The sequence below is a fragment of the Photinus pyralis genome, unplaced genomic scaffold (genome assembly GCF_008802855.1).
Source record: "Photinus pyralis isolate 1611_PpyrPB1 unplaced genomic scaffold, Ppyr1.3 Ppyr1.4_LG4, whole genome shotgun sequence".
NCBI lineage: Eukaryota > Metazoa > Arthropoda > Insecta > Coleoptera > Lampyridae > Photinus > Photinus pyralis.
Window position 1 is genome coordinate 44,940,546 of NW_022170511.1, and position 19,190 is coordinate 44,959,735.

The 19,190-nt window shown below is 36.4% G+C and overlaps 2 protein-coding genes across 4 annotated transcripts; one reads left to right on the plus strand and one right to left on the minus strand.

Annotated features, from left to right (window-relative positions):
* Positions 1-6,755: 6,755 nt before the first annotated feature.
* LOC116167965 (protein kinase C and casein kinase substrate in neurons protein 1-like) lies at positions 6,756-14,137 on the plus strand. 3 transcript variants are annotated; one of them, XM_031483589.1, is made up of 9 exons: positions 6,808-7,982; positions 10,264-10,452; positions 10,518-10,529; positions 10,627-10,853; positions 10,909-11,029; positions 11,112-11,216; positions 12,949-13,088; positions 13,135-13,289; positions 13,413-14,137. In XM_031483589.1, the coding sequence occupies exons 1-9, from the start codon at positions 7,545-7,547 to the stop codon at positions 13,523-13,525; spliced, it is 1,500 nt and encodes a 499-aa protein (XP_031339449.1). In that variant the 5' UTR covers positions 6,808-7,544; the 3' UTR covers positions 13,526-14,137. The 3 variants fall into 3 exon arrangements, with proteins under 3 accessions (XP_031339451.1, XP_031339449.1, XP_031339450.1); XM_031483591.1 differs by lacking the exon at positions 11,112-11,216 and having other exon boundaries at positions 6,756-7,982; XM_031483590.1 differs by lacking the exon at positions 10,518-10,529 and having other exon boundaries at positions 6,970-7,982.
* Positions 14,138-17,013: 2,876 nt separating this feature from the next.
* Positions 17,014-18,822, minus strand: LOC116169961 (probable E3 SUMO-protein ligase RNF212). The gene is made up of 6 exons (XM_031486174.1): positions 18,677-18,822; positions 18,070-18,614; positions 17,893-18,017; positions 17,697-17,843; positions 17,447-17,653; positions 17,014-17,395 (listed from the first exon to the last, which is right to left on the minus strand). Exons 2-6 carry the CDS (start codon positions 18,182-18,184, stop codon positions 17,264-17,266), a joined length of 726 nt encoding a protein of 241 aa, XP_031342034.1. The 5' UTR covers positions 18,185-18,614; positions 18,677-18,822; the 3' UTR covers positions 17,014-17,263.
* Between the last annotated feature and the right edge of the window lie 368 nt (positions 18,823-19,190).

The following is a 19,190-nucleotide window of genomic DNA, read 5'->3' on the forward strand; positions in this document are numbered from 1 at the left end:
TATGTAATATGTAATCATGAAAAAAATTGCAAACAATTGACAGTAAGATATACAGTGTGTTGCATTTAAAAAGTACCAACTTTGGCTCAAATCTCAGAAACACTGATCCAAAAAATTTGGCCAAAACCGTCTTTATCTTTAAAATCATAAACAAGGCAAAAACTGTCTCTTTTAGATATTTTTACGGAAAACCAGTGGCGTAGTTAAACAAAATTTTGAACCACCTTTTCTGAGAAAGTTGGTATTTTTTAAATGCAACACGCTGTGTGTAACGTCAGTTTTTTTTTGCATTCTATTTCCTGATTACATTGATGTATAGCAACTTATATATTTTTAAATTTTAGCCATGAACCAAAAATAAAAACCTTATTTTTTACGGTTTGTAAATAGTGGGCCATGGATTCGCATGGATTCATGGAGATTTTGTTTTGTCTATTGTATCCATGGTAACTAAGGGGGCCAGCCCCATACAATAATAATGGCTGACGGTAATTTCAAAAATATTATATAATATAGTAATTAGGTACCTACTTATACACTGTGTCCAAGATAAGGATGTCTATCAAGCAACAGTCACATTGCTATACTCTACAAAATCAAATCCACAATTACAGTACCAGGGGTGGTGAACTGGTGAGGCATCAATATATAAGATTGCAATGTAGTAGATATGGGGCCAATTATTACAGTCCTCGCTTTTTAAACAAATTACCTAGCGACGTAGTAAGGCTACCATCCAAAATTTTCAAAAATAAAATTAAAACATTTAAAAAAAAACAAAGTTTTGACGACATTAACGAATTTTTGAATTGTCAATGGTCTTCATCCGATTTCAATGTAAGTTAGTCATTAAATGTATTTGTCTCTTGATTTTTATCCTTTTCTAAACTGACGTTTGTAAACAAAAAATGTTTTTTGTCTTAACAACAATAAAGATTATTATTATTATTATCATACGGATTTCCGAAACCATAGAAGGTACGACGATGGTCAAATTGGGTAAAAGTTGCGCTATTAAACATTATTATCATGATTTAAAGAAAACCAGAAACTTCCGATTACTTTCGAACGTATGCCAGAAATCCCGACTTGGTTATTTTTTTCTGATGTTATTTGAACAGATACAAAAAAATAAAAAAACACCTACTCATTGCGCTCTAGAGGACACCATTGAGAGATTTTCAATACGTTTCGTTCCGGAGAAATCATCATCAACTTTATTTTTGTAGGCATATGGCCCGTAAAAAAAGTACACACTGTATTGAGTAGCATTTTTTATTATGAATTATATATGGCACACGCAAAACAATTAAAAGTTGGAAATTGTTGGTTTCAACAGAATGGTGCACCCGCGCACAACTTTCCTTGAAAATGGAAAATTTGTCCGATATGTATTCTCTCGTCCGATGGCAATATGTGACCATGTATTTGTTTAAAATTTGCTCTTTATTTACCCAGAATGTCCTCTATTTGCACACAGTTTTTTTACAGGGTGTTCTTCAATGACGTAGCAGAACTGGTACCAGCGAATCTAGTGTTTTTTGACTTTTCTACTGACGCAGCATTTCCAAGATCATCTCATTTGACCTAACGGACGGACACATCCGAGGACACATCACTTTTCTGACATTAGTTCTCAAAACATTTACATTTTAAGTTGTGACCCCACCGATCGATAGATCGCGTCTATACTCTTCATTTTCTGTTTGTATAAGGCCTTCCTTCTAAACTTAGTACTCGAGCTATTCGAGTTTGATGAAAAACCATTTCTTTCACCCAGGCCTTTTGAGTATCATGAACACCAGAAGGATTATAGTCAACCCCTCCCTTCTCGAATTTTTTTTCTGACACATCCGAACAGAATGGCGCATATTTCATCATTCCCTTCTTATAATTTTGGAAAACTTTGAAAAATTCGGAGTTGAAAGCTTTCTTGTACACAGACAGACGGATCCACAGGAATGGAGGACGTAAGTGACGTTCTCGAGTTATTTTTGCTGATTAAGAAAATATTCCAGTCGGTCCTTCCAACCGAATCAACAAAATTTTTGACTCGAAATTGATGTGTTATATTTCGAATAATTTCGTAATGGGCACAGAACAGAAACAAAATATTTCCTAATTTCATGGCGACACCCAATTCTCATCTTTGATTACGTGCGACGCAATCAGAAGAACCTTTTCGTTGACTTATCTTGACCTGGTTAGATTAGGCAACTGTCAATTGGTTGAACCCTGTTCGAACGATATCAACGAGTATTAATTATGTAACTTTAATCAGGGGGGGGGGGGGCTCGGGTTCGCCGTTAAAACTAGGAACAATTCAATCATTGGGTTGTTCCGGCGCTTCACCTGCATATCGAAATATCCTCGCCTAATCTCATTCGCCATAATTAAAAGTGCCACGATCCGTGGAAATCCTCCGATTGTTTGTTAAATAGGCGTAACTAATACGATTACGCATAGAAAGTGGTTACCATCCTTAGACACTTGCGCAATCCAAGTAAAGAAAGAGCGGTTGAAAGTATGAAAGTTGATAACAAATTCCGGAAGTAGAGCATAATCTTTTTGGTAGAAATTCAGTTTTTTTTTAAGAAACCAGGGACCGGACAAACCAGCCTGTATATTGGTTTGAACAATAATATTTTTATTTATTTACGTTTACTGTTCATTATAATTTTAAATTGCTTAAGTGAGTTGTATGTACCTATTTTTAATTTGGTACATTGTCGGCACTACAATAGATATGTATTGTGATTATGTCAATCACAATATACCTTCTGCGGATACAGTAGTAATTGCTAATAGAAAAGCGTGGCGAATAGTTCAGGACCCTATTGAGATCCATGTGGAATGCCGGTGGACGTCTTTTCAACACGGATAAATGACCACGGCCACGTCTAACGCTAATAATTTAATATCGATCAGAACCGTTGAGTGAAGAAATCAGGGGTAGAACGTAATTCCACCAATGTTTTAAACGTTCTTGTTTCGCTCACCTTGAATGGAATTGTTAGCATTACAGGATTGATTAAACAACAGTTCAATTAATTTATTACTCTAATCGTTTGCGAAACAGAGGGTCATCCGCTATTTAAATACTTGCAAGAGTCGAGACGGACTCGGTAACAAGTCTATTACTTCAATTTTACAACAACGTTAATCCGATCTTTTTGATGCACCAGTTATGTCACTTTCAATTGTCTCGTCAAGAACAAATTATTCACGCTATCTAAATAACGACGAGTAGCGAAAGCTAAATCCAATTAAGTATTCCAATCCAAGTTCGTTTCTCGAATGCTAAGTGATTGTCTTTTGTTTATAGAAAATCGATGAATATTTTAGTATGCACAATTACACGTTTGAATTTCCCAGTCTTTTTATTAAAATGGTTAAGTACATGTGTAAATTGCGAACTGACAAAAAACCGCAACGGCCCAAATGTAGATCCTTGGGGCCCTCCAGATTGCAAATTTTCAGGATCGTCTATCTGAAAGGACGGTGACGCAATGGTCTCTTACGTAAGTGACACTGGTAATTAAGTATCTATTTAATTGTAAACGCAAACATTGATTCCGTCTACCTTATCATGCCGGCGCCATTTATTAATGTGTCACGTGATTTTCAAATGGGCCCCTTTTTCTGATATTGCAATAATTTTGTGGCGTAGCGTTAGTCAATGAGAGAACGTCATATCTCTAAATAACGGAAGCAAGGGATTTAATCGTATACAGTCTGTGGTGAGTGGTTAGATGTAATGTAATCAAACGATGGTCCTCCAATCTAAACGGCGACAGAATGAAGATAGGGCTCCCGATAAGATTGGTTACTTTTAATGGATATTGGGATACAATAACAATATCTCCCCCTTCTAGAGAGATTCTGCTCTGCTCAGATGACGTGGGTTTTATTTTGTCGGGACTATGGGCCGGTTTCACAAACGGTGATTCATGGTTAATCAATGGTTAAAAATATGGGGTGACTAGCATTAGGTGCAATAGCCTATGGAAACTCGAGATGTATTAATAAAAGAAGAAAAATGTCAACTTATTTTTTAAGGGTTGAGTGGAAGAGCAGACACGGATATTTACCCGTATCCGAACTCCACCATTTAGACAGGATCTATAGAAAATGTTTCATAAAGTCATTTATTATTATTATTATTAAGGCCCCCCCCCCCCCCCCCCCAAATCAAATGAACATTTTTTATTGGCCGAATTTTCGAAACCTGTAACACCATTTTCTTTCAATTGTTGTTCAAATAGTTTTTTTCAAGATTTGCTCTATTCAAAAGATATAGTGAGGTGATTATAGAATAAATTAAAATTCTTTCCTGGGATTGGATATCAGTATGAGTGTAGCGTTTTAGTGTTCATCGTCTAACTCGAGAACGAAAAGGGACAGCGATGTCAAAGAAAGACAAACTGTACAGGTATGCCTCTCCGGTCCACCGCAACGTGTATGGCCGGCCTTAGACAGCATACTGAATACATTTAGTTGTTGCCAAATGTCGGATCCGAAGCTGATGGATGAGGACTGTGAACGGTTTGGCAACTGCGTGGGAAAGAGATGATGTTTCTCCTTCATTCTCTGAAAGACGGTATCCACATCAGAACGGTGGTGTGCATGAGTCTATAGGGTTATCCTGCTCGGTTTTCAGTATCCCCCAATCGAGATATTTGAAGAATCTCTGAATTTTCAAAAATTTATCACAAAACTTTGGAAAAGTACAATATCCGCCAATAAACTCGAATCTATTGAAATGTTCATCTCAATTGCCTCGAAAATAAAAAAGGCGATGCGAATTTATTGACGCATGTAACCGATAGCAACGAAATATTTAGGTCGAGTGCTCCCAATTTTCTTTCGAACGCAAGGCGGGACTCCTTCCGTTTCATCTCGTTAATTTGACTAATAAGCGCGAACGCGAATGGAATTTTCGCAAAAGCACCTCCGTCGAAAGATACCGTTCGATTTTACGTCCTGTTGATACGTTTCAATGCCGCGAGCCTATTTTTAACATCTAATTACGCGCGAAATTAAACGGTTGTCGATGAATCAACCGAAAACATGATGATATATTGATGAGTATCCGACGTGAAAAAAAATTACATTCATCGCACCACAAATACGGATTATTGAACTCCAAGAAAATTTCCTTATTCTTTATAAATATTATAATGTTGTTTATAACTGTTTCGAGCGGCAAGCAAAATATAAAACCGAGTAGGAACTGAAGTCCTATAACTGTTAATCCTCATTGTATCCTACATTTACTGTATAATTAAATTATGCATATTGTACGTCTAGCCGAAAGAATATTAGAAAATTACCATTCCATTAACACGAGCTTGGATCGTTCTACGTACAGCTTAGTTACATAATGCGCCAAATATAGCGTGGGATGATGACTTTTTAATACTGTTAACAACCTCGAAAACACCCATTCTATTTCGATCCGCGTTAATTTCGCGAATCTAGAATCGATGTGGCTTTGCGAATCGAAAACTGCCAATGAAAATCGGGGAAATCCTCCATTAGGAGAAACAATCGAAATCCCAATTTGTCGAAGTCAAACTTTAGTTATTGTAAATCAAGGGGATTATTTAGGAATACGCACACAGCTGGTTTATTTTACTTGAATTTGTGTCTCTGTGTTGTTTTTCTTGTTTAAAGTTCGCCGCTTTTGTCAATTGTTTATTTAGATTTGTGTATTTAATTGCAAAACGTGAAGTAGTGACATCTGGTCGTTTGCGATAAGAAGTTTTGCTATCGGATCAAATTTAATTAACGCACTCGTTCTTATCGCTGTTAGATGCAGATGTTACGATGTGCGCGTTAGTTCGGCGTAAGTGGGGGCGCATTCCTTCGAAACTGGCGTTATCAGCCGTGATTGGCCGTGTTTTTGAAAATTCTGAAGGAGACGGTACGGTAATTATACGGTAATTAACGTAAAAACGAGGCGATTGCTAGCTGTTAGTCCTTCGCGACGGTAAAGAGAGTGTTTACGCCAAATCTCGGACGTTCAGCCCTAGTTGTTTTGTTGAGGAGGCAGTTTTGTGTGTTTATTTGAACCCTCTGTGCGACCCAGATAGGGTCTTCATGTCAGATTTTTTTATTGGTCCCCCATAGATTAATTAAATTTGTGTAATCAATTTTTTGGAATTGTCGGAAGTTGATCAAGGGCGTCGAGTCACCAGATTTGAAAAATTTTAAGTCAAAATTAGGATTTTACTTTATAGCAGATGCAGGATGTGTACCAGGGTAAACCAATAGAAAAAAGTTCAGAAAACACAAGGTGGGTCCTATTTTTGTTGAGACATCTCGGCTGTTTTTTTTAACTTGCAGGTTTCGCCACCCCGCGCCACCTTTTTGTGAGACATTTAATACCACAGACGGAATCAATCTAGCTACGTTTGTTTCTGAGATACGGGGTGAAAATGAAAAGTTTGACCTTTTGGGATGTTATCATATCTTAGTACCCATCGAAGATAAAAACTGCTACCTATTTTAAATATTTTTACCTAGAATCCAGTGGCGTAGTCAAAAAGGTGAGATTTGACCTAAAGTATTGCAACACCCTGTACACTTTAACGTCAATTTGTTTGCATTCTTGAGTATAATTGTATCACAATCGAGATCACAACCTATATTTTTTAAATTTTTGCTATGAACCAAAAATAAAAACGTTATTTTTCACGACTTTTACATAGTAAGCCATGGATTCATGGATATTTTGTTTTTTTATTGTATCCATGGCAGCTGACACCAATCGATAAAAGATTGCAAGCAGTTGGCGGTAAGATATACAGGATGTTGCATTTAAAAAGTAGTAACTTTGGGTCAAATCTTAGAAACCCTGATCCAAAAAATTTTAAGCTACTGGATTCTACGTAAAAATTTCTATCTTACATGGGTAGTAAGCGCCGACATTCCAAAAAGTCAAACTTTTCGTTTTCACCTCGTGTCTGAGAAGCCAGCAGAGGAGACAGAGATCAGATCTTCGCAACAACCTAGCAGCAAACCTTCACCAACCACCAAGCAAATTCAGATATTTATTTCTTTGGGTCATCTAAAACAGTGATTCTCAACCGGTGGGTTGCCACCCCACTGGAGGTTGGCAGAACGCGATTTACCAAATACCCACTCAACCTAAAAAGAGGGTGGCAGTGTCTAAAAGGTTGAGAACCACTGTTCTAAAATATCCTAAATTTACTTTGAATTTCCTCTGATCGCTTTCGATTTTCTCAGAGCTCTCCGGATAATTCTTGAATTATCTTCCTTGGGTTCCATTTGTTTTTGGAGCATATGATTTATGAACTAGACAGTTTGTGCGTGAGATACTGGATAAAGTAGGCGTGTACCTACCACATGTGACCCCTTAGTTGAAGGTTTTTTCGAAATTGCAGCTTAATAATTCGCTCTGCCTACCTAGTTTTTGTGAACAAATGAATACATGCGTAAACCTAAATCGATAACTTATCAAAAAAAAATCTAATTTGTACGATTGATGTTTGTGTATGATTCCATTCGTATGATAAGAGATGATAAGCGTCCTCCATTTAGAAATACACGCCTTTCCCGTTTCAGAACTGATCCTAAGGCAACACGACGATATAATGTCGCACCACAGTGACGATAATATGCTAATACCAACGAGCGATTCGTTTTGGGAGCCGGGCAACTACAAAAAGACGACGAAACGCATCGAGGACGGTTACAAATTGTGCGGCGACCTAATAACGCTCGTCAACGAGAGGGCCGAGATCGAAAAGGGCTACGCGAAAAATTTGAAAGCGTGGTCGAAGAAGTGGAACGATCTCATCGAGAAGGGTCCCGAGTACGGTACGACGGAGGCGGCGTGGAAGGGCGTGCTCGGAGAGGCCGATAGGCGGTGTGATGTGCATAATAAAGTTAAGGATAATTTGTGTAATGAAATCATTCCCAAAGTTAAGAATTGGCAGAAGGAAACTTATCATAAGGTGAGTAAGATGTCGGCAACCTACATTTTCGGTTACATCACTTTTATTGCAATTATGTTTAAGTATGAAATTGTTGCTGTTTTGTGCATTTTAAGTAAGTATGCAATTTGTGGTATTTGCAAGCATTTCCTTTATTCGACCTTGGACGTCTTACTTATTCGGTTTATTGAGTTTAGACCTGAAGTTAACAATTCTTGGGACAAGATGGTTCAATGTGGAATGGCGCCATCTGTGGAATCAGGCAGCAATTAGATTAGCGGCAACAAGTTTGACTAATTCAATTTTCTACTCAACCTTGCAGTAGGTCTATATCTGCATTCATTGGAAGACATGCACCGTTACCTCTTAATTAATTGAAAAAGTTTATTTGCACATAATTTCTTTTTGTGCGTGTACGTTTTAACGCAAGTAACACTTAACTGCATAAATTATATATAGAAGAAAAGAGGAAGTTATTGGTGTCATTGCCATTGCGGCTCGAGATATACATAGCTTCTTTTCAGGGGTAGATTGTAGGAGTTTCTTTATCTATCTATCTTCATGTTAGATTCTGTAACATTTTATAATCATCTCCAAGCATTTAACATTTGTAATTTTAATTTGAGTTTATAGAGCCGAAAATCTGTGAAGATTCATGAAAGCGCCTGAAGTTTCATCAGTCTGTTAGGACCCAAATTTTGGGACCCACATGAAGCATTTTAGACATTTAGTTTATTTGGAAAAAATTGCTTGTTTTTGCCCTTTGTACCGCCCACTTTTTTCATATACTTAATTATCACACCCTGTATAGAACATATACAGGATGGTTCATACCACCCGTTTTATAACTCAGGGGCTTAAAAATGTTTAACAAACAGCGTAGGGATCGTACTAATATTGTTTTCTATTAAATGACGACTGTGATTACAGCGCCATCTATTACCACGACAATAAAATGTTTCAAACAACATCCTAATATACTTTTCTGATTAGAATCGAGATGTGGAGTAAAAAATGTGGGTTCTTATTCGAACAACAGTAGGATACCTCGGCTATTCGTTAAAAATTTGTAAGCCCAACAGGATAAGTCAATTTGGCAGTTATAGCATGCTACTACCTTATAACCCAACTATTTACTAAGCTACTTCGGTTTAAAAGTTGCGCACAATTTATACTTGTACCTTAAACTTCTTCTGTGAGTGCCCTCCTCCGACACTGTTATTGAGATATTTGCACCTAAACTGACACAGCCAACATACAGGGTGTCACTTTTAAAACTTGCAGTCGGCCATATTTTCCGAACTAAAGAAGATATTGCAAATCGCGCAAAACCGTTTCGGGGGTATCGAGGGGAAACCGAATGACGTTATGAGTGACAACCCCTAACCCCCCAGCCCCCCTTCTTCAAAAATCCTAAATGGCAACCCCATACTTGTGCCACATCGTTGGAAAGCTACTGAAAAATGCTTTCCAGTGGTACCAATAAAATCTATATTTATTAAGACAATTTAACAAAAATTTAATAATTAACAAAAAAAACTTAATGTTGACATTGAATATTAATAAATGTATCTTATTAAACGGAAGAAAATCTACAATTTTTGTTCTTTGCATATTTCTGTATTTCTAATACTAACTATTCTACAACAGTTACATGAAAAATCACTAAATCTGTTTTTCGATCATATCTAGTAAACTGTGAATTTTTAAAAAAAAACAAAAACATATCTTGAATAAGCCTTTAAAACGACAACTCTTTCCTCATTTAACCAATTCTCTATGTCTTACAGTTTCCGAGATCCCAATGAACTCACCCTGTATGTTACCTTACAGTAATTCAGGCTCTCATTGATAGTTTAAATCTGAAAATTTGCATACGATCATAGTTTTTTATGATCTCAAAAGAAAATATTATCACTTCGGGTTTTACCTGATGTGGATAGCAATTTTTTTATTTTAAATTGAACACCCTGTATTTTGTTAGATTTTCGAAATCTACATGAACATTTACGTCGTTTGATACCACATTTCTTTTATACCCAGCATCAATAGTTGTCAAGTTATTCACGATTTTTTAAAATAGAAAAGCAGTCAAAAAATAAAAAAATTTTGAAAAATCTTGAATAACTTGAAAACCTTTGATGCTGGGTATAGGGAAATGCGGTATCAAACGATGTAGATTTTCATGTAGATTTCGAAAATGCAAAAAAATACAGGGTGCTCCCCCAATGGGAAAATGTAATGATAAAAGTTTTGTATTGAATGTATTGAGCGCTGATTATGGTCATTAATATCATTTCAGTCAATGATACACATCAAAGAGAGAAAAGACATGGAAGACGCATTTAAAAAAGCTCAAAAACCATGGGCGAAACTACTGCAGAAAGTCGAGAAAACGAGAAGTGACTATCACACAGCGTGTAAAACAGAAAAATCGGCGACAAACCAGGAGCGCAACGCCTCTGGAGACACCTCCGTTTCGCCGGATCAGGTAGGCGGACTTGCACTTCATTTCCGCACAGTTTTAATTTCTATTCCCTTTCCTCTTGCACTCAGAAGAATGTTCTGGTAAGCAATTGTCTACGTTCTTCCACATCCCTTTGTTTGCTTATAAACGCTTTGAAATTAAAAAGTTGACCGTCGACTAATTCTAAATTTTCTCTAGGTAAGGAAAATGCAAGATCGAGTGCAAAAATCGAAGGAGGAAGTACAGAAGACCAAAGAAAAGTACGAGGCAGCTCTACAGGAGATAAACAACTACAATCCGAAGTACATGGAGGACATGACCGTAGTATTCGACAAATGCCAGGACATGGAGACGGACAGGTTGAAGTTTATTAAATCAGTATTATTCGACGTTCACAAACATTTAAATATATCGCAGGATCCCACGTGAGTAGCCGCGTTCATTTGTCTTTCCCATCTTTTAAATTCGCGCGTTTTCAAGGTTGCCGCAGATATACGAAGAACTATATCACACTATTAATAATGCGGATTACGAAAAGGACCTGAAATGGTGGTCCAATAATTACGGTGTGAATATGGCTATGAATTGGCCGCAGTTCGAGGTACGTGTCGAGTTTGACATTTTCGCATGGTTCAATTTGAATATGATTTTTGTTGTGTTGGTGTTATTGCATGTTTGTTTAGGATTATACGGAAGAGTTGCGAGACATACACAAGGGTAAATCGAAGGAGTCGGTGCCATCTGGTATTATGTTAATTAATCAGCGGCCGGTGGGAGAGGATTCGCATGTACGCTTTTTTTCGTTTTCTTTTTTAGTTTTATTGCTCATTGAAAGATGACAACGAAGTATTTATGACGTGACCTTAGCGGTTGTATCTGAGTTAATGACTGGGGCAAAGTGGGGATTGATAACGAAATAACGATTAGTATTCATACAGTTATCCTTGTAATTAATCAAGCGACTTGGTTGTCATCTTTTGTTTTAGTAAATTGAATTAATCACTTTCCCATGCTACCTAATTTTTTTTTCACATAGTTTGCATTTTGATCATGACTGGAGGAATGAAATTTGTTTTCAAAATCGTTTACACTCACACCCGTGTCATTTTAATGCAAAAGGTGTTTTTAAGAGGTCTCTATGTACAGAATTTCTCTGTGTAATGTGTAGAAATGTACAGGGTGGCCAAATAAGAATGCGAGGTACTGTATCTGGGAACCTGTCCATCGTAGAGGCTTGCGTAAAAAAGTTTTTACTAAAACGGCCACGAGAAAAACCTGGAAAATATTTTTAAGTTTCTGAAATGGCCGCTAGGGGGCGTAACTGCAATCTGGAATCTACAGTCACTAGATATAGAAAGTACCGCAATCATCCGCCATTTTTGGGCAAATTTGCTGCCAACTTAAAAAAATTGACAAATAAAATCTGAATAGCTGTCATTTTTTATAACCTAACTTCATAGTACTGTCATGTTTTATAAAAATATATACAGACATCTCCAAACAGGTGGAACAATCCCTAACATTAAAGTTACTAGAATTTGGTAACTTCCGCCATTTTTGGGCAAAAATCATGCGTTCTCTCTCTAACACACGATTCTAATCGATTGCGGTACTTTCTATATTTAGTGACTTTACTGGAATCTAAAAAAGTGATTTTTCTGTGAATTCCGCTATATTAACCTAACAAAAAAATGTCCTGTCTTTGAAGACGACGATAATCTGAACCTTTTTTGTTTGACAATTATTGCTGCATTTAAAATGATTTCACATATTTTGAGGTTAAAAAATTTCTTTTGATACATGGTTTTTTAGTGCGACCGCCATCTTGAATTTGTTTAATAATGGCAAAATAGGTCATGTGATAAGTCGTTAGAAAGCTTAATTTTTCTTTTTCTTGTTACCTTAAACATATATGGTGTTAAATTAGAACATAACACAGAAAAATTTAAAAAACCTTGCCAATGCTTGGCTGGCAAATATATTGCACTTTAAATTTAGATACCTTTAAATTAACAGAACGTCAAACTTTAACAAGAAAACAACGAGTAGGTGTTTAATTGAAGTGACAAAGCACAGTACGTATGGTTTGTTTCCTTACAACTATTGTATTATGTGAGATATAAATATTAATTTTTGCGAAATATAATTAATTATAATAATTTCAAATGGAAGTATTGTAATTTTCATGATATCTCAAACGGTTTGAGCTTGTATATTCACAATAAAACAATGGGTATTAAATTGGTCCTTTGAGCCAAATAGAATCCTAATTATTAAACATTTCTCTATAGTCGCCATACGTATTACTGAAGACTACCACTCTGCATGTGTCAAAATTTCATTCTCAATCGAGCCTATAATGTAACATAGATGTAATTTTACAGATTCTACAATGAGTATCTTTTAAAGACACCTTATAATTGTCTCAGAATGCTATGCATTATTGTTTGAAAACCAAATCGATTTTCAACCTCCTTCTATTCTTACTTTTTATAAATAATGGAAGTGTTTTGTGTTTAGGATTATAGTTCGGCAGTTAACAAAGCAGCAAAAGGCAAACCGCCAGTAAATAACACAGAAGTACGAGAGGAAAAGTTGGAAACGACCGCCAAACTAATAGAAAAAGTCGAAAGTCCTTCAAATCGTAACTCGACAATCACGTAAGTTTCTACCAATCGAAATATTCGAATTAAAGTTGTCGTGCAGGAACGGAACGACGGGTAAGAGCGAGGCGAATCCTTTCGAAGAAGAGGAGTGGGATGATAATGACGCGCTGGTTGATACGGGCGAACCGGGTGTACCTGTCAAGGCCCTATACGATTATGAAGGCGCCGAGAACGACGAGCTCAGTTTTAAAACTGGTACGTATCCAAGATTGAACTCTAAAATGGCAAAGTACACAATAAAATAGTGAAGTATGCGCCATCTTGAAGTAGACCATAGAAATCCTGTCTTCAAACTAAATCTAATTTGATACGTTTCAGGTGATGTCTTTGAAAAGTTAGAAGACGAAGACGAGCAGGGGTGGTGTAAGGGAAGAAAAGACGGTCGTGTCGGTCTCTATCCGGCGAACTATGTCGAGCCGGCTTCGCATTGATTTGTATATTTTTATTTTTTAAAGAGGAAAATTACATTTTTATTTCTTGAGCGGGCGAGGTTTGTGGGGAGTTTATACGTAAACAGCAGACTTTTAAAAAACTGAACGGTGCGTTTATCCTATGGATTATAACAATCGGTTTTCTCTTCAGGCGTTATTTATAACTCGGTATTGTATTTGTTGAAGAATCGGATGTGGTTACATAAATGTATCGTTAGCTGTAATATATAACATAATTACGTGTATGTTTTGATAGGCCTAACTGTTTAGATGCTCTATGTATATACATAAAAACATAATCAGAACACTTCCAGAGGTATATGATAGTATCATAATTATGTTGCGTAGAATAATCGTGTAAATTATTAAGCTTTATATTAGTAATAAGCAATAACTTAAGAGTAGAGGTACCGTGTACATATAATATAAATACATACACATAATATTGCAATATGCTCACTATGCAGATTTGATGTATTGCTAATTTTACATGAAATGTTAATATTGTGACAATTTACAATTTATTTGATTAACGCAGTAAATGAGATCCTTTTGTTTGTTTAAGTACTGTTTATTCAGTAGGACAAATAAATGGAAATTGTTGACCATTTATTAGAATCCTTACCTTTTTTTTAATGTATTGTTTTCCCTTATTTTATTCGAGATGTTTTTAAAAAATTATCCAAATGTTTGAACCTATTTGTTTATATAGTCTTTTTATTTATTTAGATCTAAATCCAAAATGTTCTAAATGATGGAGTACAATTAACATTTTTGCACTGCTCTTCAATTTTTTTTGCCTGTATTTTCATAGGCCGCTTGACATGGAGCAATTACAAAAATAAATAAGTTTTAAAAAAGTAATCAGTGGGTCTCTTAGTATCATAGCTGTCGCCCCTGTATTTTATTAGGTTGGTGCTACAAAAACAACTAGATTTATCCCTAGAATGCAGTGTTCATGCTATAAAAATTGCATGCAACTGCAGTCTCGCAACTTGCATGCAATTGCAATTTTTATTGGTCCATGTCGAGTGGGCTTTACCTTTGATTTTATTTGCTTTTCTTTCTCAGTAATGATCTTAGTTTGCAATTTTGAATTAACTGTGCATAAATGAAAAAGCACAAACTTTAATAGGAATTCCATTTAATGATGACTGCAGACCTCTTCCTGTAAGAGGCGTTTTCAAAGCAAAAATTATGAAGAGGTGGATCAAGGAAGTATGATTTTTAATTGCATAAATTTTGGAGCACTTGAGAATATTAGCTTTTAAATCGGTGGTTGTGGTGAGTGAATGCATGACTTTGCTTATTGATTGGAATTCCCACCCTCTTTTTAACAACTTCTGTTCACAAATAAATCGATAACAATATATAAGTACTCACTTTTCTGAAAATGCCTCATTTTAATGTAAGAAACCCTCTCACACCAAAAACCTTTACGTTATACACATAATGTACAAGTAGATCAGATACTTACTTTAAAACCAGGAATTGAACTAATAGAAACATAACATTTACAGGGATCTGTTTCCTGTGGTCTGAAAATATAATTACCCACCTCGTTTGGTAAACTTCCATCTTGATGTAGAAGGCAACGTTTGTTTGATCCCTTGGTTTCCCATCCACATGTGCACTTGCAATATTATGTTCTGAATAAGTGGTACTTGGGGTCATTTCTGGTTAGTAGATGACCAATGTATGTTCTGGACAAGGAAGTGACGTCACACCAATAAGAGAAGAGTTCGTGACGTCACAGCCAATCAGAGACGGCACGCCCTTCTCTTTCAGGTTCGTAAAACGGTCCAACATAGCTGTTGAACCGGGTGGAAAAGCTCTTGGGCCCTTTCACGAACCTGTTGAACCAGCCATTGAATCGCTTTACGAACCTGAAAGGGAGGGGCGTAGGAGGGCGTGAACGGCTGTGACTTCATGAACTCGTCTCTTATTGGTGTGACGTCACTTCCTGGTCCAGAACATGCATTGATCATCTACTCTGGTTGGTGGCGGTCTGGCAAGTTTACAGTGGAAAACATTTCAGGTCTTCAACATTGTCAAGTTCGATGATACCTTCATACAGTTTCACAAGAAATTTCTCTCCAACGTCAACGATTTTGGATAGAGTTGCCTCTGGATCAATAGTAGGGAATGCAATACCGGGATTGCGAGATCCCGCACATAAATGGAGCGGGATCCCGCGAGATTTGCGGGACTGAGGAAATTTGTCGACCAAGGGGACGACTCTGCTTTGTTAATGAAACACATAACGGAGAAATTATTTTTAAAATTATTGTTAAACTTTTTTCGTTAAAAATGTACTGTGATTTTTGAGGCACTTTAGAAGTTCACCTTTTTGTGCTTTACAGGTGATTTTTTTGAGTTCTAAGTTAGGCTGAAGGTGGGTACTTTTTTGTTGAATATTGTGATAATTAGCGATTTATTTTAATACAGAAGTTAACCGCACAAAATTGCTTATTTGCCAATTTATTTAAAGTTTTGCGAGATCCCGCAAATACCGGGATCCCGCGGGATTAACATCTAACAATCCCGCAAATACCGGGATTGAGATTTTGCTGCGGGATTGCCAATTTCGAAAAAAAATTGAAAGAGCTGTAACTTTTGAACTAGTAGGCTGTAACTTTTGAACTAGTAGCCCAATCTTGGAACTGTTTGAAATTATGGATTCTACAGGCCACATTCTATAAGAAAAATTTTTTCCGGGTCGATCTGAGACAATTTTTTTTTCGGGCCTCAAAAAAAGGCAGTGTATAACCTTCCTTTTTACCAAAAATCGACTACACCAAAATTTCTCGGGAAAACACTTTTTCTTATTAATTTTGGTGCGTAGAATCCAAATCAATTCGTACTTTTTCGATCAGACTTCTCAATCAAAAGTTATAGACTAGAAACCAATTTCGAAAAGAAAATTCAAAGGGCTGTAACTTTTGAACTGGTAGCCCAATCTTGGAACTGTTTGAAATTATGGATTCTACAGGCCACATTCGATAAGAAAATTTTTTTTCCGGGTCGATCTGGGACAATTTTTTTTTCGGAGCTCAAAAAAAGGCAGTGTATAACCTTCCTTTTTTACCAAAAATCGACTACACCAAAATACTTTCAAATTCGAATACTTTTGAAAGTATTCGAATACATTCTAAAGTATTTGAATACTTTTCAATGTAATTGTTTCTAGTATTCGCTTGTGCTGGACGTAAAAGTATTCTGTCCAGCTCTGCCCTCGAACGCGGAAGATGACCAGATCAGACTGAATGCTGTCATGCCACCCTCTATGATCGTCAGGCGTAGATTACAGAGGAACGTTTCTAATGAAAGGTGAGTTTACAGTAGATTTTTCGCATCTTAATAATGAGTTCTGACCATAATAATTAATACTCCTATTTAATTAGCTACTTCCATTATTATTAAAAATGCCAACCCTTCCAACACACCCTTCATTACACAAACAACAATATAATAATAATAATAACAGATTTTGTTGAAATTTCTTTTATTTGCCTCTGTGCGTCCCTACATTTCATCAAGTTGATTCAGATAAAGAGTGACATATAATACAAACTCAAAAAGTATAGTGAAATATTGTCGTAAATTGCATAAAACTTAATGTGATACCTACACCTACTTCCAAAACAAAAATTAATTAATTAAACCTAAAGTTAAATTAAATTCATGATGTAACACAAACAACGTAATAATCATAGATCGTGTGGGTCGCAGCTGGATTTACTTCTTTAGGTTTCGAATCGGCATCATTACTGGGTGAATTCTACCCCTTAACGGTCTTCGATCGAAACAACTCTCGGACGAATCATCAGCCACTGACGATGCGGAGGGTGTCATGAAGGTTTGTCGGGGCTGAAAAACATTCATCAACCTATCTAGATATCTCGGTATGGAAATTCTTACATTAAACGGTCGATGCGCGTTCATGCGAGCTCCGATATGCGAAGCATTTGTCCAAGGTGTCGTCGATTGAGGGAATAGCGTGGGGTTGCTTCCGAGAGCATTCGGCTGAATGGAAAAAATCGATGAGGACGCCGAACAATCGGATGTAGGAAATATCGGAGGTCTGTTCGGTACCGATTTGTTTCCAGATGCGGCTTTCAGCATATTCTGCAAAGGTAACCTTAAAAATTAAGCTTTCAATTGAAATTACCTGTAGCTGCAAATGAAGCGAGGCATTCTCTCGTTTTAAGTCGTGTAGCGCTCCGTAACATTTAACCATTTCTCCTTTTACAAATTTACACTTGTTCTTCAAGTTTTTTATAATTATAGTCTTGTTTTGGTCTTGAAATTTGGATATCTGCAACACGAGCTGTAAGTAACACGATTTTACCATGTATTTTCTGAACCTGTTTCGCTTGGTCCACACTATAGCTTAGTGGACGAAAGAATGGTAGCATTTCCGGGTTGAGGTTGTTATTTATCGGTATTAACTGAGCAGGTGATTTGCATACTGCACATTTTGTCTTATCATCTGCAAGGACAAGAAAATGGAACTTTATACAGAATTAATTGGGCATAGGTACCTGATTTTGCTGTGCAAGGTTCACATTTCATATGTCCACATGTTGTCACGTAAAAAGATACATTCGGACTGTATCTTAATAAACACAAATTGCAGTTAACAATAAATTCGGCCATTTTTGCAAAATTTGCTCAAAAATGACTTAAGGTTGAGACGCCAATTTAAAAATTCGAAAACTGAGTTGGTAGACCTGCGATTGAATTCGAAATTTATTCAAAAATTCTTGTCAAAGTGGAAAGCATTTGCAATTTTGAATAAGTTAATTTTGGCATAAATTAGATAATCGACTGCGGAATTACTTCCCATTTCTCGGCACCGCGTAAATAAAATATAAATATACCAATCGGAAAGTTTGTAGTTGGTAGCACTGGTTTCAATTTAAAATACTGTAGATTTAAAATTATCATAACCTCGATAACCTCCAAAATAGTGCCATAGTGATCAAGACGGAATAATGAATTTATGCGATTTGAAAATGCGAACTCCTGCGCCTTTTCGAAAATGATATTTCTCGGTTTTTTGGTCATGGCTTCGATATTTGTGGAACTACAAATGAACGGGAAAAATTAATCAGCATGTAATTCTGAATATCTTTGCCCATCTCTTACGGTTTACGAGATAGTGAACATGAAACTCGCCCTGTATAAAACTCTTCTGTAGGTAGCCTGGTTTGTAGGCAACACATCATGCTCAATGAACAGAAAACATTTATTTTTGCAATTCGTAACTTCTTATGCATAGGAGTTTATTTAAAGCCCTTGGAAGAACAAGGAACTGTTTGAAATTATGGATTCTACAGCCCACATTCTATAAGAATTTTTTTTTCCGGGTGGATCTGAGACAATTTTTTTTTCGGGGCTCAAAAAAAAGCAGTGTATAACCTTCCTTTTTTACCAAAAATCGACTGCACCAAAATTTCTCGGGAAAACACTTTTTCTTATTAATTTTGGTGCGTAGAATCCAAAACAATTCGTACTTTTCCGATCAGACTTCTCAATAAAAAGTTATAGACTAGAAACCAATTTCGAAAGAAAATTCAAAGGGCTGTAACTTTTGAACTAGTAGCCCAATCTTGGAACTGTTTGAAATTATGGATTCTACAGGCCACATTCTATAAGAAAA